General features: G+C 42.2%; 4 protein-coding genes, 1 long non-coding RNA gene and 6 other non-coding genes across 13 annotated transcripts in view; 2 read left to right on the top strand and 9 right to left on the bottom strand.

Annotated features, from left to right (window-relative positions):
• The first annotated feature begins 4,739 nt into the window (after nucleotides 1-4,739).
• Nucleotides 4,740-7,234, top strand: LOC4342503 (zinc finger A20 and AN1 domain-containing stress-associated protein 9-like). 3 transcript variants are annotated; one of them, XM_066311956.1, is made up of 2 exons: nucleotides 4,740-4,940; nucleotides 6,474-7,220. In XM_066311956.1, exon 2 carries the CDS (start codon nucleotides 6,487-6,489, stop codon nucleotides 6,970-6,972), a length of 486 nt encoding a protein of 161 aa, XP_066168053.1. In that variant the 5' UTR covers nucleotides 4,740-4,940; nucleotides 6,474-6,486; the 3' UTR covers nucleotides 6,973-7,220. The 3 variants fall into 3 exon arrangements, with proteins under 3 accessions (XP_066168053.1, NP_001389954.1, XP_015647896.1); NM_001403025.1 differs by having other exon boundaries at nucleotides 4,790-4,936; nucleotides 6,474-7,234; XM_015792410.3 differs by lacking the exon at nucleotides 4,740-4,940 and adding an exon at nucleotides 5,719-5,873.
• Nucleotides 7,235-9,271: 2,037 nt separating this feature from the next.
• Nucleotides 9,272-9,359, bottom strand: LOC112939755 (small nucleolar RNA SNORD24). The gene has a single exon (XR_003243625.1). It is a non-coding gene; the product is annotated as a small nucleolar RNA SNORD24 (small nucleolar RNA).
• Nucleotides 9,360-9,421: 62 nt separating this feature from the next.
• LOC136357395 (uncharacterized) lies at nucleotides 9,422-10,485 on the bottom strand. The gene is made up of 2 exons (XR_010742742.1): nucleotides 10,154-10,485; nucleotides 9,422-9,894 (listed from the first exon to the last, which is right to left on the bottom strand). It is a non-coding gene; the product is annotated as an uncharacterized lncRNA (long non-coding RNA).
• LOC112939786 (small nucleolar RNA R12) lies at nucleotides 9,445-9,526 on the bottom strand. Its single transcript, XR_003243649.1, has one exon. It is a non-coding gene; the product is annotated as a small nucleolar RNA R12 (small nucleolar RNA).
• On the bottom strand, nucleotides 9,809-9,894 carry LOC4342502 (small nucleolar RNA SNORD24). The gene has a single exon (XR_003243624.1). It is a non-coding gene; the product is annotated as a small nucleolar RNA SNORD24 (small nucleolar RNA).
• On the bottom strand, nucleotides 9,974-10,056 carry LOC112939785 (small nucleolar RNA R12). The gene has a single exon (XR_003243648.1). It is a non-coding gene; the product is annotated as a small nucleolar RNA R12 (small nucleolar RNA).
• LOC4342497 (probable polyribonucleotide nucleotidyltransferase 1, chloroplastic) overlaps nucleotides 10,327-24,837 on the top strand; it is a 27,182-nt gene continuing 12,671 nt past the window's right edge. Inside the window, exons 1-2 of the mRNA NM_001421993.1 lie at nucleotides 10,327-10,453; nucleotides 20,800-20,803. The gene's annotated coding sequence lies outside the window, so the exon portion shown is untranslated. The remainder of the gene's footprint in view (nucleotides 10,454-20,799; nucleotides 20,804-24,837) is intronic.
• Nucleotides 10,943-14,363, bottom strand: LOC4342501 (glucan endo-1,3-beta-glucosidase 8). The gene is made up of 2 exons (NM_001421995.1): nucleotides 13,569-14,363; nucleotides 10,943-12,351 (listed from the first exon to the last, which is right to left on the bottom strand). The coding sequence occupies exons 1-2, from the start codon at nucleotides 13,904-13,906 to the stop codon at nucleotides 11,250-11,252; spliced, it is 1,440 nt and encodes a 479-aa protein (NP_001408924.1). The 5' UTR covers nucleotides 13,907-14,363; the 3' UTR covers nucleotides 10,943-11,249.
• Nucleotides 17,304-17,374, bottom strand: TRNAG-GCC (transfer RNA glycine (anticodon GCC)). The gene has a single exon. It is a non-coding gene; the product is annotated as a tRNA-Gly (tRNA).
• LOC4342499 (probable glutathione S-transferase GSTU6) lies at nucleotides 19,791-20,825 on the bottom strand. Its single transcript, NM_001421994.1, has one exon. The coding sequence runs from the start codon at nucleotides 20,787-20,789 to the stop codon at nucleotides 20,082-20,084; it is 708 nt and encodes a 235-aa protein (NP_001408923.1). The 5' UTR covers nucleotides 20,790-20,825; the 3' UTR covers nucleotides 19,791-20,081.
• TRNAG-GCC (transfer RNA glycine (anticodon GCC)) lies at nucleotides 23,093-23,163 on the bottom strand. Its single transcript has one exon. It is a non-coding gene; the product is annotated as a tRNA-Gly (tRNA).

Below are 24,837 nucleotides of genomic sequence, written 5' to 3'. Positions count from 1 at the left end.
GCACGCGGACGCAGTCCAAACGTGCTTATGGGCCCTAAAGCCCAATTCACCTCTAAACCTGGTTTTACGTTCACTACTCCAAACTCTAGACCTGAGTTCGCTATTCCATCTTTCGCATGTTCCGATCTAATCTGTAAGTCTGAAACTAATCTAATAGCATATACGCCATCGAAGGCGAAGGTATGCCATCTTATTTACTTGATTTCCTTTAGCTTCACAATCATCTTTTTTGGTAAATTAATCTCTCTTTCTTTTTTGTTCCTGGGCAATGTTCATGGCCATGAAATGCTTTCTTTATTATTATGGATTTAATCTGAAATTTTTCTTTGCAAAACATATGCCATTATTTTTAATTTAATCTGAAACTAGGGTTGACACTATCACTGTCCAAGGTGCAAGGAACATATTTGTATGTGTAATTTGCTTAACCTGCCACATGATAAATTCAATGTTAAGTGCTAAGTACAATTACTATACCGTAAGATATTAGAAAGAAGATTGCTTAAGATATGATAGAAAAGAAGATTGCTTTGGTTGGATGTGCATGCAAGCCAACGAGATAGCAGGCCAGGACGTCAGGAGCTTGGGCTTTGTGAAGGAGGGATCTGTTTGATCGTACAACCATCGTATGAAATCATTCGTACATATAGCAGCGGTGATACCTAAAATCCTGACAAAGAATTGGCATACATATACCATTATACGCAGCGGAGTCAGAAATTTACAAAAGACTAGGGCCTAACCAATAAAGACTAAGGCTCAATATATCAATACAATTTGTTGAATTTTCAAACTTTTCATGAATTTGAGAATGGATTTACAAAGAGAATAAGGAGATAAACCTAGAACTCGAGTTTTAATTGTCTTAGGCTTGTCTCGGTCTCTGATTATACGTAAGCAGAGTCACAAACTCACAATCTATATATTGGCGCCCAGCGAGCTGAGTCGCGGACTATAGGGATGGCAACGGGGCGGGGCGGGGCCGGGTTGGGCTGGAACGCCCCCGACCCCGCCCCCCGACTTCACCCCCCCCCCCCCCCCCCCCGCCCCCGGCCCCGATCATGGTTGCGGGTTGCGGGTTGAAAACATCCCCTGCCCCCAACCCCTGCGGGGCCCCGCAACCCGACTGGGGCCCCGCATTGGGTAGCATCTCCATCCAATCAGCTCAAAAAATACAATACAATCATCATTTCAGCAAAAAGAAATATTGTATATAATTAACACACCATCAAAAATAGCATGAATACTTAAATATCATCATAAAAATTCAGCAAGAACACATATTGATCCATCATTCCACACATGACACACAGTTACACACATGACAAATCACAAGGCACATTTGGAGTATTGGAGATGGAGCAATACCTCTCACTCTGTGATGCGCTGCAGCCTCGCCGCCGGCCGTGCCCTTGCTACCCGTGTCGCCTCCCCGCCGCGCCCTGAGGCGCTGCGGCCGGCCGGCAACGGCGCCGCCCTGTGTGCCGCCGCCACCGCCCTGTGTGCCGCCGCCGCCGCCCTCTGGAGGGAGAGGAGGAGCTGGAGCCGCCGGACACCGGATGCCGGAGGGGAGATGGTGGCCTGGCGGCTGGCAGGCGCAGGCGGCGCCGGCGACGCCGAGAGGGCGAGATCCAGAGGCGAGCGCGCGCCGCTGCCTCCGCATGTTCCTGTCTCAGCACGGGAGGGGAGGGGAATCGATGTGGGGAGGATAGAGACTGAGGGGATGTGCATGTGCTAGGGTTAAGGAACGTCTTCAGTGGGTTGGGCCTTTTGGGCTTTCTTTGATCTATATTTTGAGGTCTATATGTACCCCCCGGGGCCCCGCGGGTCACCCGCGGGTGAAATCTGTCCCCCATCCCCTCCCCGCCCAAATGCGGGGCCCCGTCCTCGACACACCCGCGGGTTGAAAATTGCCCCCGTCCCCGCCCCCGTAGGGGCGGGTCCCCTCAGGGGACCCGGCCCCGCGGGGAAATTGCCATCCCTAGCGGACTAGCATCGTATAGCAGCATGCAGGATCTAGGAATCACGCGTGCAAGTATGTAAGTTCAGTTGGCTTGGCTCGAGCATGTTACTCCTCATGATTGGGGATTTGTTTGGAGGTGAGATCCTGCAATACACACTCTGGATCTAAGTGGTCAGTATGTTTTTCCTATACTCAGATTAATATGACAATTATTCTCTCATTGATGTTCTATCTCCTACAAATATAGATGATATGTATCCACTTCATTTTCTTACCCCATAGTCACACCCACGATAATAAAAATTTCACCTTCAACCCACACCCGCTCGTAGGTGCAAGGTTTTTACTATGCCCATACCCGGGTAGGTAATGGGTAAACTGTTGGGTTCCCATATCCGTAACACTAAATTAGAGCACTTATGTGCATCAACGTAGGTATATGTATCTTTCATGAGTTTCCAGAGGGTGCCATGATCTGCATCACACCGTAGGTGTGCTTCCAGCCTAGTGACAACCTGCACGTCTATGCCTCCTACACCGGCCGGCTGGTCCAAAGATTGATCAACAGTGGCCAGATCAGTACATATATATGGAGATCGACAATTAAGCTTGTGCCACGAGAAAGAAATGCGTCGTCGATCGAAAGTGCTCTAGTTGGGGTGTCATTTTCCTTTGTTAGTGGTGGATGATCCTGCATTAAGTACTATAATCACTGTTACCACCTTTTGCACTGTAGCAATATTGATATGGCACTAGGTTCCTCCTATGACAATTGACACATGACAATGTACCATGTTTTGTTCAAAGTGTGATCACTGATCTCTTCACCTACCAAGCCTAATAGAACAGATCAGTACCTCTCCCTTGAACATATGGTACACCTCAATCTCATCAGATCATGCTTAGGCTTGCCCTCCCTACTCCATTTGCAAGATATGGTTGGGGGCCAGCCTCAAACTAGGGCCAGCTCAAGATGCACGTATCCTCAATACTACTTTTGTACTGGCGTATAAATTGATCTTAATTATCAGCATAAAACATGTCGTTTAGTTAGGCCATGTTCGCCTCTGATTAAGATGTAGATTGTACCCCAGTTTTCGTTAGCACGTTTTTTTTAATTGCTAAACGATATATTTCATGTGAAAACTTTATATATCCAAGAGCATTTTTTAAGTTTGAAATAATTAAAATAATTAATCACGTACTAATGATTTTCTCGTTATATGTGTCAGCACTTAATCTTCATCTACCATGTACTCAAATGAGGCCTTAGTGGATACATATGAAAGGCTTTTTGCATCGATATGTTCTTCAGTATTTTCAAAATAATATACTTTCATACTATTGTAATTTATAGGGTTTTGGTATTGTAGTATAAATTAGTTGTCCGATTTAAAGATCGTGTTGGTGCTATAACTTTCATGACTAGAGGAGTAATATTTTCAACACATGTACAATTCAAAAGATGACGGGTTTAAGTTTGTCTCACGTGTACAAAAAGCCTATTTTGCAGTCTAAGAGTTAATACATTTTGCATTATATGTTATCGGGTCTATTTCTCATTGATTGTAGCAACACCGCTACCCTTGTTATCACCATCCTTTCCTCCGCTTAGCCTTACTTGCTCCATAAAAATAATTCTAACCAGATTTAAGATTTACCCTCGGATTGGGTTCTTTTTGTAAGGACAGCGGGAGAACAATGCAACTTTCCACCTCAAAAACCTCATACTTGTCCCTCCTCAATACAATTTATTTTTGGCTACCATTTCGAGCAACTTGTGGTATGTCTACATCCTTCCACACATACAGCCCACCACTTTTGAGAATATCATACGTATGATTCATTGTGAATCTCCACATTCTTCTTGCATCATAAATATGTTAGAAATACATATTTCAATCGATTAAATATGCAAACCCTGTTGGTGACGGTGGTGTTCATTTCTACTGAAGATAAAAATGAAGTTAGAGTCTTACGTAAAAAGAAAAAAGATAAAGTTAGGGCATTAAAAAACAATAAAACTGTTAGGGCGTGATTAATTAAGTTTTTATTACTATGAACTTGAGAAATAAATTAATTTGGTATTTTAAAACAACTTCTATAAATAAAGTTTTCATATGAAAATACCATTTAGCAATTTAAAAATATATTTATACAAATTGATATAAAATCTATATGTTAATAAAGAAAGACCCATTGTGGACCAATGAAGTGAGTATACATAATCCTTAAAAAAAATCAATGGGGTAAAAAGTCCTGGAGACAATAAACTATTGAACTGTTGGAAGAGTACATCAAAGCACTATAACCCTACCCAAGAAAAAGATCTAAAATACTGTCCCCTCAGAAAAACAAAATCTAAAATACTGTAGTATCCAATTACACGGTGTAAAGCTCGCTACAGTTCGATGTGGGCCCTGCGGTTCCTCCCCCCACCAAAAAAATTCCAAAAATAAAACAAAAAATCCCTCCACCGACATGTGGGCCCCACCACGCACGACGGGCTCCTCCTCTGTGGACCCGTTCCCACGCCGAAACCCGGACACCCAATCCGCCGCAACGGCTCGCAACCGCGTTCCCACCGCGGGCACTGACACCTGGGCCCCACCCGCAGTGACACGTCGACGCGGCGCCCTCGTCTCGTGTGATCCACACGACTCCAGAATCACGTCTAATTACTTATTAATTAATTGATTTAATTAAATTAATCCGAACCCTGCGAGATTATGGAGCGGGATTATTAAAGAAAGTGCCATGTGGATATTTGGAAGGCGTGGCGGCATGTGCCCCTTTATTTAAGCGGCCACGCAAAAATAAACCAACCGCGTCGTCGTCCTCCTCCACCTTCCCCTCCCTCAGCCTCGTCGTCGTCCCCCCCAAAAAAACGCGAAGAGAGAGAGAAAGCGAGATAGAGAGAGAGAGAGAGAATCCTCCGGTGAGGAAAAGTCCCGTGCCCTTCTCGCCTCGCAGGTTGGTGCGCCCCTCTCCTCGTTCATCTTCTTCCCCCAGATCCGATCGGCGGTGGCGGTGGCGGTGGCGGTGGCCGATCTGAGCCATCCGCCACCGCGGGTTCGTCGGGTGGTTGGCTTGATTTTTTTTATTTTTTTGGGGGTTTTTTTGGGGGGAGGGGGTTATTGGGAGATCGGGATGGGTGTGGTTGGATCTGTGATTGTTGTTGTTGTTGTTGATAGGGGTTGCTTGCTTGCGATTTGATTGTGTGTTCGGAGGTTGACCTTATGGTTATCGATTTTGCTGTGATTTGATTGCTTCCAAATTTGCTGCGATTTGATTTGATTCTAAGATGTAGTCATGTAGGGGAGATGATTTTTTTTTTTTTACTTTTTGAGCCAATCAGCATAGGGAGGAGTGGGAGACATAGAATTCTCTCGCTTATGAGGAAAATTGGATGTGGCATGTTGCTCCCAGCCTTATCTCAATCGTGTGAACCTCCATGAGAGGTGAGGGAAGCTACGCCAACGATTGATACACGGTTTCTGTGTGCTTTGCCTTTGCGCGGAGATTGATAAAGGATTAAAGGGATCAACCTTTCTTGCCGTGCATGGCAAATCAGCGATTGATTATATTCTGGGGGGATAGCGCCATGGGATTTCTTGATAAGCCTGTAAAAAAAAAAAAGAAGAAAAGGTCAGCCGCCTTTTGGATATTAGGGATTGCGGGAAGCTAGAGAGAGGTTTCTTGGATTGTAGGCACATCCGGATGGGATGAATTGAGGACGTAGGTTGCTTCCGCGGTTTGCATAAGTTATCGTGGAGTGAACAATCCAGCAAAGTCTATGATTTGTCTGAGGCTGTGAGCAATATAGATGGACGAACGATGAGGTAGAAGAACATTGGTTCTGCCTAATGATCTGCTCATATAGCAGAACGATTGTAGCGCGGAGTTTCAGGTATTTCGTCACTGCTGATTTTGCTCTGCAGGAATCAAAAGCAGAGAAGACCGTTGGTTTCTATGTGTTTCCCATTGTAGTGTTTTAAGAATTGCTCAGCTTTTGGAGGGATACTACTATAATACTAGGACATAGCCTCTCGGGAGAATCATATAACCTGCTGTTTTTCAATGTTTGAAATCGGCTACCTAACATTGCCATCTCCATCTGCTTGCGAACACAATCCTTAGCTGTATGAAATTATGAAATTTTATCAATTCCCTGGTTTGATGGTCTCTTGAATTTGGTTGGCTAGAACAATATTTATTAGAATTTTGTTAACCTGGGATGTATCCAGTGACACATTTGGCTGTCCTACTGCGCAATGCTGATACATGCTATATCTTTTGCAAATTAATTTGAGAGCTGAAACAATAAAAAACAGATTATATCACCTAATTAAATGAAACTGAAAATGGTACAGATCCTTTTCATGATACCGATCCCTAGTTCCCCCACCCATTTGCAGCCTGTTTTCTTGCATATGGTGTTTTACTTATTTCCTATTCTAAAAATGTAATTTTCATCCACATTTACTCATAATTTGTTTTGCACGTACAGCCTGCCGGTAGCAATGGCACAAGAAAGCTGGAAAAATGAGTCTGAGGAGACTGTCCACACACCGGAGGCCCCAATATTGTGTGTAAACAACTGTGGCTTCTTCGGCAGTAGCATGACGAACAATATGTGTTCGAAGTGCTACAGGGACTTTGTGAAGGTCACGACAATGGCTGCCCCAGTAGTGGAGAAGAAGGCATTTACGCCAGCATCGTCTTCGAAGACACCATTGGAGCCAGCAAAGCCAGATGAAGTTCCTGCCGCAGCTGTAGAGGATAAGCAAGCGGCACAGGAGCCTCCAAAGCCACCCAGCAACCGATGCCTGTCATGCCGTAAGAAGGTTGGTCTGACTGGCTTCCAGTGCCGATGCGGAGGTACCTTCTGCTCAACACACCGTTATACCGAAGCTCACGACTGCACCTTCGACTACAAGAAGGCCGGCCGGGATCAGATTGCCAAGCAGAATCCTGTTGTGATAGCCGAGAAGATCAACAAGATCTGATTGAAGGTTATGGAAGGGCCATTTAATCTCTATTCATGGTGGCAACCGAGTCTTCAAGTTTACTTCAGCCAGTAGGTTCCTTCAGGTCTGGGTTAGTGTGCTAGGAGTCCCAATTGTGTCTATCCTTCCTCCTTATCATGGTTTCATTCTCTGGCAATTAAGGAATAATAATGTAAATATATATTATATTCTTAACTATATTTCCATCTTATTGCTTATTGTTACAGCCTTGATGCTCTATTTTCATCCTTCGTTTTGACTCACAAGAATTTTGTGATGATGATTCCTTGTTGATGGCTTGATCTTAACGAGTGGTTTGTTGCATGTTAAAAAGATTAATTAGAGGTGATGAAACCTTGCTACTGCAGCCTATTTCCTGGAAGTTCCATTCAGGATTTTTATACTATTTGATAGTGGTATTGAAAGGATGGCGGCTTGTGCTATCCTGGAAAAGATGCCGTGGTTTCATATCGCTTCTTCTGAAAGTTGATGAGCCCATGGGCAGTTGTCCAAGATGATAAGATAGGATTGTATATGAGGTCCCAAATGGTATTGACAGGTCACCTGTTTTTATGTTATCATCACTTGTGTGCTGAATGTTGCACTAGGGAATTATCTATTGCTAAGTATGCTTATGAAGTTGTATAGGAGTACAAGATAAGCACTGAAATGCCTAGTCTGATTTTTTTGCAAGGTACTTGTCACACATGTCATGTGAAATTGTTATCATCGGTCTCATAAAAGAAAATATTCTCTCATGCTGTCAAACTCATGCAAAAAGTTTGTTGATGGCTATGAGCAGTGTAGTTGAAGAGTTCTTCAGTGGCTAAATGACATCCCAAAGAAACATGACATCTGAATCGACCAAAATAGATGCCCACCCAATGGGCAGCTGACACTGGTCAGGTGGATGGATTAACCTAGTGGTAAGATGGTATCTACCTTACTTTGGGCAAGAAACAAAGATGAGCGTACTGTGTTGTAATAGATTTTTCACGAATGCTGTCGCAGGTCACAGCCATGGCAAACAAACAAAAAAAATGAACAGTATCTCAACAGTCACAAATCTTGCACATAAAAGGGACAGTATGAGGGGCAATCGATATTGACCCCTTCTTGATTTTTGCAATATACGACTATCACTGGAACTCTAAGTAATTGGGTTGCTTCCATCCCTGACGAAGACTATCGTAAGCAACATTGCTAGTTGTTGCTTGGCTTATCAGCCACAGCACAAAAAAAAAGAGAGTAAATGATTTTCTAATTATAGTATGTTTTCCAAACTTATTTTTATACCATGTATTATGTACAAATATAAAAGTTTTGGGGAAGCACTAGTGAATTTTATGTACATGCAGATGGATTTTAACAATAATATTGTAAGATTAGTGATATGTCACTAATTTTTATTTCTTAGAATGTGTGTACATGCATCAATCGTATAATTGTAAAAAAGAAAAAGTTATCATTAATTGTTTTTTGATTGCTTCCATGAGCTAACTGATGGGTTCTTGTTCCCATGCCTATGCGAGCCCATAGTCTAACGCTTCAGTAGCAATGCGAGCTCACATATTTGCAGAACAAACAATTACTTGTAAGCAGGATCCAAAAATATATGGTAACAAGCTATTTGCAGAACAAACAATTACTTGTAAGCAGGATCCAAAAATATATGGTAACAAGCAAAAAAGCACCTCTTGTATACATGGAAAATACTTTTCAAGCAAGTAAACTTTGTAACAGAATTTAGGAATCCACCCTTTTTATGATAACCATGTTCCGCAATTTTCGTATAATGGACTTTACAAATTGTTCTGATACATAATCAAATCATAAGCGATATATTTACACGGTTAAGAGTTAAGACACAAGAATTTGCATCTTGGTATTGAACCCAAAGTTCAGTCCTCCAATGCCCCCTAGGTCCTAGGGGATGCCATGTCTTGTGCATACTGTCAGCAACTGTTCATTCTTCCATGCCCAGATGCATCCTGAGCTCATGGCACAATCAGAGAGATTCATATCTAACGTTGCACAATTACACATTGAGAGTTACTTGATATTTGTTCATTTGCTGTTCATAATTGGATAGTACATTTCAGTTTATTATAATAGTAAAGTCAACTATAACGCATGATCATACGAGCAATTCTATCATTTTTAACAGAGCACGTTTGCAGTTTAGCTAGTACTGAACTGAATTGCCCTGCCTTCCAAGTTTATGTTATGCGGCTTGCACACACAAAAGTCAAAACCAGAGAAGCAGAAAGCTCGAAATAAACAGTGACGGCTAGAACAAGGCCTCAGAGATCTTGGTGGTTAATGATCATCAGATGGGACTCAATGCCTCATCAAGAGTAGCAAATATTTTTCTCACATCCCTGGTCCTCAGCAAAGCAAACACAAAAAAACACATGAAGACTTTTTTTTCAAAAACAAGAGGAAAAGAGACTTGTATCCAATGGCATGAATTTGAGTCGGAAGTAGCTGGTTAAAGATCACATTTCGATTTGAAATCAATGGGAATCCGTCTGATTTTCTTCTTCATCCTCAACCATGCCAACTGGTAAATCAACAAAGGAGGAAACCATCAAGATTGTGCCATGTCAGCCACTTGTGTATTTATAGCAGGCCTGATGTATCCTCAAGCTCTACAGATCTCGCATTGCCAAGAAAGATATATATTTCAGAGTTCGTAGATCCAGTAATTTAGTGCGTGTTCACTGTTTAGTAAATGAGCTGGGACATGAATTCCAGTATTTCGGATATGCAACTTGAACAACAAAATACAGCTCAGAAAAGCAGAAAAACCGAAATAAATCATGACGATTATTAAGGCTTCAGAGATCTTGGTGGTTATGATCATCAGATGGAACTCTTGTCCCATCAAGAGTAGCAAATATTTTTCTCACATCACGGGCCCTGACAAAAGAAAAAGAGAAATAAAAACACTCATTTTTTTCAAATAAAAAAGAGAAAATACTTTCCATTGGCATGATTTTTGAGTCAGAAGTAGCTGGTTTAAAGATCACATTTCGATTAGAAATCAATGGGAATCCGAACGATTTTCTTCATCACCCCCAACCATGCCAACTGTTGAGATAAATCAACAACAAAAACACCTACTACGCCAGGAGGGGAAAAGTATCAAAAATACTAAATCAAATGGGGGGAAATTTACCTGCTTTGTCACCGGCAAATCCTGGGATTAAACAGGACAGCCGGAGCTTAAAAAGCAGGCGGGGACAACTAGGAAAGCGTCCTCCCCTCTGTTTCGATCTCGCCTAAGGATAGATCGATCGCCGCACTCGAGATTAGCAGCGAACGATTGCAATGTTAGGCTTAGCCAACCAATCCAATCCTACCAAAAAAAGATAAAAACACAAACAAATCGCAACATCACCGAAGAATCAAACAAAGAAAAGAGAAAACGCATCACAAATCCAGATCTAGCAATGGGCGAATCAGCTCAGCTACTAGGGTTCATTGCCATGGCGGCGGCGGCGCGGAGATGGAAGGCAAGGGTTTGGAGCTCCTGTATTTGTAGGCGTCGTAGCGGGTTTGCACTGATATCGGGTTGGGCTTGGATCCGCGTAAGAGGCCTGGCCCATGGCCTTGGTCGTGGGCCCACCACGCTGTAAGCACGTGGGCCTCGGCCCATGGCCCAGGGGTGGACGGCTCTCCCGCTTGTCCAGGTTGGAGTTGCCATTGCCACCCTGGATTCACAAGTAAAGCCACCAATGCGAATTTTCGATTATATTTTAGCAACATTATATGTGAAGTTGGAGTACAGCAATTGCAAATAACTCATATTTTTGTAGTACATAATATTTTGTATTCGAAAGTCTTGTTTGGTGATATTTTGGTAATATCTACAAGAAATTGAAATATTCCTTATGAAATTCTTGCATTTTTCACTTGATCACTTAGAGGTAATGTAAGTATTAATTTGATGCCTGATAAAATGATTGCAGTACAATGATTAATTTATTTTGAGAGAATAAAGCGTAGTTTTTTTCCCCTGTCAGATGAACTTTCTGAATATTAGATAATCGACATTGGACATTGGACGGATATGAGCAAAAAAAAAAACAAAGCACCAATTTAAGCTAATGTCATCAGATAAACTGTACTCAAATCAACTAATTACACAACAAATTAACCACCTCCTCTATTTCTTCAAATAAAAAGCACCTGAATCACATCACAGGCTTCTAATCCAAAGGGTAAAATCTCCAAAGAATGCAACAAATCAACAATGCACACTGATCTCAATGCTACCACAGAAGCAGGAGCTGTGCCAGCGCCGCCACGACCACGCCGGCGGCCACCGGCGCCGCCGCCGCCGCCGCCGCCGACGACTTGATCTGTATTGTGAAGTTGCATTGCGCGGTGGTGGGGTCGGTCTCGGTGGGCACGGCGAGGCCCTGGAAATTGCAAGCCTCCTCCTTCTGGCTCTGCGCCTGGAAGTAGGCGTTGAAGGCGTAGGACGCGTTGCCATTGGTGTCCATGCCGTTGCACGACGAGCCGAAGCCGAGCGGCGTGCAGTCGGCGTACGTGCAGGCGAAGTTGATGTTGTCGCCGAGCTTGGACACGTCCTTGGCATTGGTGTTGATGACGCACCACGTCTTGGGTAGGTACTCGATGCCCTTGGCCGGCACCAGCATCGTGTTCCGGCCCTGCCCGGCGAGGTCCATGGCGAACTTGGGCTGGCCGTCGTACCGGAGGACGCCCCAGTGGCGCTCGAAGCTGCCCGGCGCGACGCTCTTCATGTCCTCGTCGACCAGCCCGAACAGGTACATCTCGATGTACTGGTTCGGCCGCGCCGGTGTGCCGACGTTAGCGGCGAGCCGCTTGAGCAGCCCGGCGTAGAACCGCTGCGCGAGGTCCACCCTGGCGTTCTTGTCGCCGTCCGTCGGCCACCCGACCTCGCCGACGATGATCGGCATGTCGCCGTGCCCGACGGCCTTGAGCGCGGCAACCAGCGTGTCGAAGTTGGCGTCGAACACGTTGGTGTACATGATGCCGCCGTCGTTCACCGGCGTTGAGCCGCCGTCGAAGAAGGCGAAGTTGATCGGGAAGTGTTCGTCCAGGTACAGGCTGAGGAAGGGGTAGATGTTGACGGTGAAGGGCGCGTTGTTCTTGGCCAGGAACTTGACGATGTCCGTCATCAGGCCGGCGATCTCGGGGCGGAAGCGGCCGGCGGACGGCACCGTGGATTCGTACACGTCGGCGTTGAGAGGGACGGTGGCCTTGATCCGGTCGCCAATGCCGGCGTCGTTCAGCGCGTTCTGGACGTTCTGCAGCGCCGGCAATGTGATGTTGATGAACGAACCATTATATGCTTTCAAGAAGGGCTCATTGCCAACGGCCACATACCTGAAAGAAGAAGAAGCTGCTTTATCAGTTCTGTGTTTTTACTGGCAAATGGTGAAATGGTAATTTGGCAAAGCATGTAAAAACTGAAGAAAACCCTGTTGTTCTGTTCTGAATTTGCACTGGAGCATGTTTTGACGAATGCAGTGAGCGAATCAGTAGTACAATGTACAGTTAATTCTTGTTTGAAAGTCACTGCTAATTGAGAAATTCAGATGCAGAAGCAACTGGTTACTGAACAGGGAGCTAGCTAACAAATCAGTGAATTAGTTCTTCTTTTCTTTTTGCTTTTTGTGTTGAGAATCAAACAGTGTAATTTTCTATTTGTATGAGGAACAGTGTGAAATATTTAGCTTTGCCTTAACAATGTAGAGTATTATCTCTCACACACAAAAGGAGTTTAAAGAAGTATGAGATATCATCCAAAAAGAGTTACTTCCTCCGTTTCATATAATAAAACTTTCTAGTATTGTCCACGTTCATATATATATGTTAATAAATCTAGACATGAGTAGCATTTTGGTCCCCCGTGGTAGCTTTATATTTACTCTCACTGCCTAAGCATTATCCTACCAAAACTCACAACTTCGACATTTACTTTCAGAAATAAATAACAAAAAATCTCTCATATATGGTTAGCACTTACTAGCAACCACCCATATACCAATCAATCAGGTTAGGAAGTAGGATATGCATGGATAACAATGCTGAATAATTGCTCCCGTTCTCTTATGTCTTTTCAAAGCCAATGGGAGAACAAGAACAAGTAATATTCCCATGTGTCCACACCATAGATAGAACCGGTCCCCCCCAAAACCAATTTTTAATTTGGTTGATACCCTGTTTAGGTATAAATTAAACTCGTTGTCAAACATTGACAAGCACCATATCGTTATCCATGCTGCAGCAAACATGGGCCATTCAACAACGACATTATCTGTGGCTTGCACGACCAACCAAACGTGCCAATGTGCCATCGCCACCAACCTCCTCCACTGTCCTCTGCCTCCCCCTCCATGATTCTATCCATCCATCAATGATCCACACAAATCCTCATCCCAAAACCACAATTCCATGTTTTGCAAGTTGAAAAAGAAACTAAAATTTTGCTAAAAGACGCAAGAATTGAAGATCTAATCAAATATGATCATGGATAATTTGGTTAGATAGAGGTAGGTGGCCATGGCGATGGCGGCGGCGGCGAGGAGGAGAGGACTCACTTGATGGTGACGCCGCCGTCGAAGTCGAAGCGCTTGACGTTCTTCTTGACCCAGTCCTTGGCGTTGCCGTAGTCGCTGGCCATGGTGGCGAGGTCCTTGTTGGGGATGGCGACCATCACCTCGACGCCGCTCCCGGCGAGCGCGCTCATGGCGGCGAAGTCGGTGTCGAACAGCTTCACCTTGGCGATCCCGTTGTCCTTGAGCAGCTGCACCACCGCCTTGGGCGGCAGCGGGTGCGTCGCCTGCGTCCCCCAGTTTATCCCCAACCCCTCCACCGCCGCCACCGCCCACCACGCCGCCATGGCCACCGCCACAATCACCACCACCAACCTCGCCATTGCTACCACTCGAACACACACCTCCGCTAAATCCCCAATCGGAGCCGTGAAGACCCAACGAGATTGGATTGATGATTCGATTCCACAAAGATCAAATCCAAGAAATGGATGGATTTCTGGAACGAATTCGGGATGAAACTTTACAGGATTTTGGGGATTTTTCACGGATTGACCACACCCACACCAACAGTACAGCTCAGAAAAGCTGGAAACTAACCACAGGTAGCTCGCTCGCCATCAATGAAAGGAGCAATCACTTCACTCGCTCTAACTCTACTTCCTATTCGATCTCAATATCGAGCAAACACCAAGCAGACGAGCGAGAGATTGCTCTGCTCAACAGCAGCAGCAGCAGCAGCAGCGACACGAGAATCGAGGAGGAGACGAGGCGAGAGCAAGCGGAGCATTCAAAAACTTGAAAAGAAAAGAGTAGGAGTGGAGTGTATCGTGGTATGGTGGAGGACGCGCGTGTGCGGGCATTTTTCTAGTGAGGGGTGACGTGGAAGTGGGGCCCACATATTGGTGAAATTTTCCAAATTAGCTGGCGTCAGGTTCTTTTACTGCCGGAAATAGGGCGATTGGATCATTTGGACTTTGGTGAACATTTGACAAGAACGGTTGCTGGAATGGAGGAGAGGCCAAAAAGGTGCTTTTGGAGGTTTTATTTTTTCTTTTGAAGAGAGATTTAGAGCGTTTGTTTGCTAGAATTGCTAACGATTTGGTATTCAGTAGGAGTAGGCCATGTGAACAAGGCAAAGATACTCCTACTGATCATATTCATATGTGTCATGCAACCTTCTGCTCTATTGAATAAAATAGATAGTACTCCCTCCGTTTTACAATGTAAGTCATTCTAGCATTTCCCACATTCATATTGATGAAATGCTAAAATGACTTATATTGTGAAACGGAGAAAGTAATACTCTAAAGAAATATTTGTGATATGAGCGTCGAAATGAGGCAAGAATGTTGCATCATTCGACTCTTGAAGGCGTAGGCTAGTTCGTCAAACCGTATCAAAATTCAAAATAAATAAAAGATTTTTCTTACCAAAATAAGTTGTTTTCACTTTTTCACACACGTTTTATCTCCAAATACTAGTTCTGCTGGTACGTAGCCGTTGGTGTCGGTAACGCATTACGCACGATGTCCTGATAATAATCAACTCATCCTCCTTTTAGCAAGTGTTTCACACGAGGGGAAAGGTCCAAAAGCTCCAACCAAGCAAGCAAATAGGATTTAATAATTGTAGGGTATTTGTCTGTATTTATGCATATTGGATTGTGCTTGCTTCATGTGAGTGCTTATTATTAAGTAATTTTTTTAATATTTTATTTTAATTTATTGAGCCAAGACCGAAATTTTATTACATTATCTTAAAAAAGCAGCGACGGCAAAAGAACCACAACCTGAGATTAATTTCTCGAGACATCGCTTTGTGTACCCAATCCAGAGCTGCGCGTGCGTGTCAGCGTCAGCTGCTTTGTTGACTACAGTGTTTATGCCAGCAATAGCAGGTGACGTTTTGCACCTGGGTATATACTGTAATACGTAGTACCATCTAAGGGCAACAAAATATATTACCCCTCCATAATTTAATTTAATGTATAACGTCGTTGACTTTTTGACCAACATTTAACCATTCGTTTCATTCAAAAATTTTGTACAAATATAAAAATATTTATGTCATGCTTAAAGAACATTTGATAATGAATCAAGTCACAATAAAATAAATGACAATTACATAAATTTTTTGAATAAGACGAATGGTCAAACGTTAGACAAAAAGTCAACGACGTCATACATTAAAATATGGAGGTAGTATATAGCAAAAGTAATCCATATAAATAGGACCTATATATATGGACTTTAACTATTAACTATTATAACATTCACAGTGTATATAGATAGTAAATAGTATTAGCAGAAGAGAAGAAGTAGAGATAAATAATATATTTTATCCTCTATAGGCAGCCCATATGTTTATGGGTAGCTTTTGTAATTTTTTTTATATGGACTAGTTCTATAATGTTACTAGGTGGTTGAATGAAATAGTATATTGCTTATGGACTATTTTTTAACTACATTATGGATAACCTAAGATTAGCCCTAAGATCTCGTTTAGATTAATGCTATTTTAAATCATACTATTTTTTTATAAGAATTATAAATATGTCGATACATTTAGTTTATTATCAAACATTGCTAATACCTAAAATTTTTTCACAACAACACATTTGATCCATTCTAACAAAATTTGACAATTTTGCTACTGCTACAGCTACGCATTCAATAGATATTTTGGCGACGATCTAGACAGGTCCTCTGCTACTGCTACTAAAATTCAGAGTTTCTTTCGTATTCCCTTGGTGTACCTTAAAAAAAACAAATTAGTATAAAATGTGACAAATTCTAGATTTTTTTTGCAGGGACAAATTCTAGATTTTGAATGTGACTCAATCTTGATTCATAGTACTCCCTCCGTCCCCTAATATAAGGGATTTTGACATTTTGCTTGCACTGTTTGACAACCCGTCTTATTCAAAAAAAATTTGAAATTATTATTTATTTTATTTGTGACTTACTTTATTATCCAAAGTACTTTAAGCACAACTTTTTATTTTTTATATTTGCACAAAATTCCCATCTTATTCAAAAAAATTTGAAATTATTATTTATTTTATTTGTGACTTACTTTATTATCCAAAGTACTTTAAGCACAACTTTTTATTTTTTATATTTGCACAAAATTTTTAAATAAGACGGGTGGTCAAACAGTGCAAGCAAAATGTCAAAATCCCTTATATTAGGAGACGAAGGTAGTATTAAGATGTGTCAAGTTCGATATTATATTGGTTTTTGTGGGACAGATAGAGTATGCAAGTACTCCCTCCATCCTATAATATAAGGGAGCTTGGAGGGTGTGACACTTTCTAACACTACGAATCTGAGCAGGCTCTATGTCCAAATTCATAGTCCTAGGAAGTATTACATCCCTCTAAAATCCCTTAAATTATAGGACGGAGGGAGTACATATTTGCCGGCATGTTTCAGGTTCGTTTTCTGACGTGATTTTCAACAGAGAACGCCGGTCGCGTACTCGTGTGCAAACAAGTACTAACAGCAACGGTGCAACAACTGAACAGCCTTATGGAGTACGTACGAGTATCTGAAAGAACTTCTTGGTGAGTAACGAGAGTAGTAAGTTGTTTAATAATTATGGATTTGATATTGAAACATTGTTGAACTTGCAGCAGAAAAAATGAAGACCAAAAAACACAAAAAAAACTTCTTGGTGAGTAACGAGAGTAGTATGTTGTTAAATTATGGATGCGATGATACTTGAAAGATTATTGAACTTGCAGAAGGAAAAATGAAGACCAAAATAACAAATCATTGCACCAGCCGGGAAACGAACCCGGGTCTGTACCGTGGCAGGGTACTATTCTACCACTAGACCACTGGTGCCTTGCTGCTTTGCTTATGCCGTATGTTTAATCAAGTAAATAACAATTCCGTTAATGTGCAACCGTCCGATCCGTTGTACTTGTTGGCTCCCTGCTTTTTCATGTATTCTTTTGTAAAGTTAAAGTTAGTTCAGGCATACAACAGGTGCACTTGTCGTATAAAAAAATCGTTGACATTCAATTAGAAACAAGAAAGTAAGAAGCAACATACTCCATCCGTCCCCAATACTAGAATATATTATATCCATCCAAAATCATTTATATTTTAGAATGAAAAGAGTAGCAGACACATGGGTGATGGATGAAATATCTTAGGAGGTGAAGTGCACTAAAAAAAAGTAAATGAAAAAAATGGAAACACTAACAGATATTTTACTCCCAGTCCCACATATGAAATGTTGAGTTACAATTACTGAAAAAGCATTCATAAGCTCATATTTTAAAATATGATACACAGTTACGCCCTATCGTTTCGTTTATTCGTGGAATAAACCAAACAACATATTTGTAAATCAAAAGTAATTTATAAATAAAATTTTTATATACGTGTTCTTAACTATCAAAAACAAAGGCTGAAAAATAAACTTCGATGACAAAACCCAAAATTAACTTCAAATTTAAGGTTGAAATTTAATCTTGGTTGAAAAGCATAAGCGAAAAGATGAGGCCTTTAGATTTTAGTTGAAACACTTCACTCCGGCACAAACACGGTTAAAACGTCAACATAAATACAAATACAAAACGTCAACATAAATACAAATACAAAACATAACGATCTATTTCCTTTGTCCCAAAATATAAGGTATTTTGATTGAATGGAATACAATATCTTATATTTTGGGACGGAGGGAGTAAATTGGCCTTCACAGCCACCATTGTTGCTCCTCCATTCCTCACTCCTCAATCTCCTCGCATCACATCTCCCTTCTACGCACCATCATCCTCGAGCTCGCGAAGACGGGCCTCCGTTTAGCCTCGCTCACGCTGCATGGCGGCCGGTATACTTATGGCACATGGACTCTGTCTTAATTTAGGGGGTGTTGGGTCTGTTGGCGCATGCGCTGTCTTAATTTGATGTGCTACGATCTCGGGTGGAGGTGTGATGATGGGGGCAACGATTCTCTCCCGTGAGATCAGACACCAAGGGCCTCATCTTTTTATTTATGCTTATGCTTATCAGCCAAAATTTAAATTTTCAACCTTAAGTTTGGAGTTGATTTGAAATTTTCTCATCGAAGTTTTTTTTTGCAACCTTTACTTTTAGATCGCTAAGAATACGTATATAAAAGTTTTATTCACAAATTAATTTTCATTAGCAAATATGTCGTTTCGAAACGATGGCTCCGTAATTTCCTCCCCAAATCGAGTGTCTAGGGAAGAGGTAATGTGGCCGGGCTAGGTAATAGGACGGGAAGCCCTATCGCTCCTTCAATGCGGCCCAAAGTCGTGGAAGTGATGAGCGAAACGGTGGCACACCGTCGACACGTGCATGAGTTTCATAAAGGAATAGCGTCATGGCGATGATAAATGTGGGTCTGCCGGGGCCGGCCAAGCTTCTGGAGGCGAACCGGAGGGCAACAGAGAAGAAAGAAGAGGCTTGTGCAAATGGGAGAGGAAAGGTGACCGGATTCTTGACCCCTCTCGCTCTCTTGCATCTGCCCGTCACACGCTTGGATCCACGCATCCCCGCCTCTGCACGCGCTCAGCCGAGATGAAGAGCGATTCTTGATTCGAGTGTTTCCAATGGGTCTGACTCGAGAGGTTGTTTTTCATAAGTAAGATCTGCCTCGGCGGCGATGCAGGCAACCATAAACACCTGTTGACGATGGCTGTGTTTAGTTGATGGCAAAGTTTGGGTTTTGATTGAAATTGAAGATGATGCGACTGAAAAATTGTGTGTATATGATAAGTTGATGTGATGAAAAAGGACTGATCTAAACACAGCCGATATCTATGCGTGCGAGGCAGATACGATGCAGTCAACCAAACACGCCCATAAATGATCAGATGCATGCAGGCAGCGAGTAGCTCTTTCGATGGGCATTTCGTACTCCCTGTATATTTGCAACTATGCACGGCAGGCTGAGACCGCGAGGCCACGACCCACGACCACGAGCATGTGGCTGCATGTGCGAGGAAAAATCTCGGAGACAACCCCAACATGGCGCATCCCCTGCTTCTGCTCATCTCATAGTATCTGTTCTTGTTGATGTCGACAGGATCATGAACCAAAAATAATAAATAAATAAATAAAGATGTCGAGGAGTACTCTGCTTCTGGTTGAATTCCGGGCGTTTTTGTTGACAAACCATGCTTATTTCGTGAGAAAATTCCTTGCGATTTGGCCAAATCGTTGAAAACTTAAAAAAGCATGCCACATTTATTTTGACGATACTGTTGGATATAGGGAGAGAGAATACTATGAATATTGGACCCATTATATTGAGCCTCAGGGGCCGATATATAGGAGTACATGGGGAGAAGATAAGAAAGAATTACAGATATGAAAGAAGTCCACACAAATCAGTCCATTCTAATATAACTCTAACTACCATATATTCTAACATCCCCGCAGTCCAAACAAAAGCAACACAGACACTTAAACTGGAGAAGAAACCGGCAAGAATGCTCACTAATGATGACAACCTTTGTGCCACATTTATTTTGACGATACAAACACCACAGGACAACACAAATCGTTACCGTGTCTACTTCTTCCTCGCGTAGCGCGAGAGCTCGACGACGCGTTCGACGTCGGGGATGACGCCCCTGGCGGCGTCGAGCGCCGCGACGCGCTCCGCCCACGCCACCAGCAGCGGGGTGCGCCCGGCGTCGAGCACCTCCACGCCGACCGCCGTGCCGTACGCGCGCATCGAGCCCACGAACCCGCCGAGCACCACGTCGACGAACCCCGGCCTGTCCTCGCCGGAGAAGAACCCCTTCCCCCTCGACAGCTCCGCGAACGCGCGCTCGATCGTCGCCAGCGCCGCCGCCGCCCTCCCCATCTCCGCCGTCTTCTCCTCCTCCGACGCCGTGTAGAACGACCTGTTCCACGGCGCGAAGAACTCGGCGTCGATGTACGCCGCCCAGAATCGGGCGACGGCGCGGGCGTGGGGGTCGGAGGGGAGGAGGTCGCCGCCGGCGGCGCCGCCGGGGAAGGCGTCGTCGAGGTACTGGACGATGACCTGGGACTCGCAGATGGGGTTGCTGCGGTGGAGGAGGACGGGGACCTTCTTGTGGACGGGGTTGGAGGCGAGGAGGAGCTCGCTCTTGCCGCCGCCGATCTCCTCCTCGATGAACTCGTACGCGAGGCCCTTGAGGTTCAGCGCGAGGCGCACCCGCTGCACGAACGGGCTCGCCCACGTCCCCAGAAGCTTCAGCTCGCCGCCGCCGTCTCCTCCGGCTCCGGCCGCCATCGCTAGCTAGCTCTGTGTGTCACTGGATTCGTGCGTCCAGATTGGGAAAGGGAAACTCCTTTTATTATAGCTACTGTACAGACGGAAGGTTGGAGCACGTGAATAAATAAAAATATCTTCATTTAGTTAAATAAATAAATAAAATGTTCCTTAAAAAATAAATAAAATCTTGAGCTCATATGATACGGATACGAACAGCGTGCACACGACACGAACGGGCTGCGAACCTTCCGCTGCTCCTCTAGAGGGTGACATCGGATACAAATATTTTTTTGGCTTCTAGAAAGTGTCCAATTGAAATTTAGGTAACGATATTTTAAAACGCAGAAAGTATGATACGGTTGTAGTACGACTGTATGAGTTAGGATCGTCTATCTTATACGGAGAAAAATTAATATAAGACTAGCCTTCGGAGGTATTTCTTTCATCTTAAAATAATTTAATCTAGTATATGATATGACATATTTTAATATTATAAATTTAAATAAAATATCTATCTAAATTTATACTACTAAGATATATCTATTTCTATAATATGTTAATTTATTTTAGAATGAGGGATAAAATCTTATCTTAAAGTTTGACTCCAAGATCATTTTAGTCTTAAATTATTTAAACAAATCTCTAATTAAATTTACCTTTTAGCTTAATATAGTACTTGTCCCCATAAAAAAATCAAGTGTGCATGTCATACCATCCTCACATGCAAGGTCAACAATTAAATGACCATTATACCATTATATATACCATAGTGAAAAATAAAGATTTTTTAAAGAAAAGAAAACAAGCAAATGACAATAATGGGGATCATGTGAGGATGACGTGACATATCCACATGCCATTTTTTAAGTTCCAAGGACTAGATTGAGCCAAATGATGAATATTGAATAATTGTTTGGATAATTTGAAACGTGAAGAGATTAAAGTAACCCTTTTTTTAGGTAAAAGAGATTAAATGAACCTTGAAACAAGCACTCCAATAACTGTGCCAAACACCGTCAATGCAATGTTGAAGAAGGAACTAACACCAATTTAATTGTTGCTAAGTGTGACAGATCATCGCTAGACCTACAGAGGAGCCACGACGACCCCCCCCCCCACCCTCGCTGAACTCCAAACAACTAATCGCTTGTGATCTCCCGGACATCACCAGAACAAAATGGTCGTAGAGGGACAATGAAGGAGAAAGAAAAAAAGATCCACTTGTCATGCACAGAGAGTCAGAGACTCATCACAAGAGCATTGGTCAAATTGAGGCAATAACAAGATCTCTTAGGAAACGCCTTCAGGATGACATAACGCCAAAAAGCGTCTATGCCATGTATCCAAGGGATTTTGGATATGGTTTTCACTTAGAGAGTCCCGCAAGGGATGGAGGGAAATGCCTTAACAACATCAATATAGGGTTCTCGACGCTCAAAAGTAGTGTCGATGTGTCGTTATAGTAAGGATTTCACGATTGTGCCTACACATGCCCCCTTTTGTCACAACCAAACTTCTATAACTACCATCTAAACCACTGTCGGCACACATAAACACCGTAGCACCGACGCCCTCAACCTAAGAGAACCCGACGGGCAGTAAGGCTACCACGCCACTGTGTCTCCCCCCATCGCCGCCATCACCCTCCCTAGCACAGGACATCCCATTGCCGATAGATCCGTCGCGCCAACCCCGTTCACCGCCACAACCATCCCGATGGATGGAGAGGCTATGTACCATGGGATTATAGGAATGGATACATGAAGGATATACTTCCTCCGTTTCAAAATGTTTAACACCGTTGACTTTTTAGCACGTGTTTGACCGTTCGTCTTATTCAAAAAAATTTGTGATATATGTAAAACTATATGTGTACATGAAAGTATATTTAACAATAAATCAAATGATATGAAAAGAATAAAAAAATTTGTGATATATGTAAAACTATATGTGTACATGAAAGTATATTTAACAATAAATCAAATGATATGAAAAGAATAAATAATTACTTAAATTTTATTCAACGAACGGTCAAACACGTGCTAAAAAGTCAACGGTGTCAAACATTTTAAAACGGAGGGAATATATACACTAAACGTGAATCCGACATAACATGGAGCTAAAAGTCTGAAGCAATGTAAGCTCTGCTCTTGTTGCGTATTTATCGACTTGGCGTGATTCAGGATTAATAATCAGCTTACTAAATGAGCAGGCTTGCAATGCTTTGCAATTTAAACAAGCCACCTATAAATTGGAATGAAAAACATCATGAGCTGAGAACTTGCAGCAAACAAAGAACAACGAGGGAAAAAAATAAAAATTGCACCAGCCGGGAATCGAACCCGGGTCTGTACCGTGGCAGGGTACTATTCTACCACTAGACCACTGGTGCGTTCTTGAGTGGTAATGCGATGTAACTATAATTATCAGCTGCTGTCCCGTTTAGGCAAAGGAACAACAACACTTGACGAATTTTTCCGTTCAAAAAATAAGATTATTTTGTACTGTACGCAGGAAGGATAGTGACCGACCGGTATTTTTTTTAAAAAAAACATGGAAACCGGATATGTGTTTTACTAGGAAATAAATCGACCGGTATTTTTTAAGAAACGCGGAAACTGGCGTGAAACTTCCTATATAAAAGTTAATTTAAAATACCAAATAAATGTATATTTTAAGTTTATAATAATTAAAACTTAATTAATTATGTGCTAATGACTTTTACTCGTAAAGGTTTTCTAGAAAATAAAAAGAGAATGGTTAGGTCCGGCTGGCACTATTTTGGTTTAGTCGGTACAGAGCATTACATTGTGATTATATCAATGAACTGTTGTAACAATCATCGATTGTGAAAAGAGATTATAAGATTTTCATAAAAATGTAATTCAAAATAATTAATGGTCTCCTAAAATTTCATCATCGCCTTCTAGGCAGAGGTGCGTCGTTCGGCCATCCATTTCTCCAATGCTACAATCATCGAGACCATTCATTAGCATAATCATCCACACCCCGCACAATTAGAGTGGACTAGTTGTCCAAACACAAATATATCTTTAAGATAACTGTGCATGTCACCGATACTTATGATCATACTTAGGTGCTTAGATGAATCATTGAGGTCAAACTTCATCCACCTCGCTATTACCCACCGCACTGCACGGGCATTTTGTTGGTCACTGTAAACTGAGGTATCGATAACGACAGAAACCATTAAGATTATAGTGTTTTGTGAATTTTGATTTAGTTACAGCTCGTCACGCCGATTTACGCCAACATGGCGTTCCAGAGAGTGATGCCAGGTGGCGCTACTCATGTTGTTTTCGGACTCCAAGCGTTCCAGAGAGTGATGCCAGGTGGCGCTACTCATGTTGTTTTCGGACTCCACATGCAGTGCAGTGCTAGGGCCTTTTTTTTTCCTTTCGCATACATCAAGTTATTAGTTCTATTTTTTTCGTAATTAGGCCGTGTTATTAACGTTAACACTTTTTTTCAAACAAACTATTATTGTGTTTTTCCCCTTTTTAATTCTAATATAAAACTTCCACTTTAAAATTTACTCTACCAATTATTTAAACTTTCAACTTATATTTGAAAACTTTGAACTCAACTTTTAAAACTTTCAGTTCAAAATTTAAAGCTTTAAACTCATATTTGAAAACTTTCAACTCACTTCCAACTTATTTTTGAAAACTTTCAACTGAAATATATATTTTAAATCTTGAAACTTTCAACTAAAATTTTAAAATTTAAATTCAGTTTTAAAAATTTTTAGCTCAAAATTTGAAAGTGTTCAAATAAAAATTGAAAACTTTCAGTTCAACTTTCAATTCATATTTAAAAATTTTATATCAATTATTTATTTTTTTAGAAAATAGTTTACCCATAAAAAAGGGATTAGCGCTAAGTGCTAGAGATTAGCGGCTTGGTGAGGGTGACGTAGGCTGCGCTCGTCTGTGCTACTTGCTCCGCCTCCGCCATCGCGCATGCGTGCATTAGGATTCCCGGTATGAATATGTATTGTGAACTACTATGGGCTTCTAAAAAGTAGTTTTGTAACCTCATAAAT

Source organism: Oryza sativa, chromosome 7, assembly GCF_034140825.1.
Source record: "Oryza sativa Japonica Group chromosome 7, ASM3414082v1".
Lineage (NCBI taxonomy): Eukaryota > Viridiplantae > Streptophyta > Magnoliopsida > Poales > Poaceae > Oryza > Oryza sativa.
The sequence above is the reverse complement of the archived record's forward strand: the minus strand, read 5'-3'. Positions and strand labels throughout refer to the sequence as shown.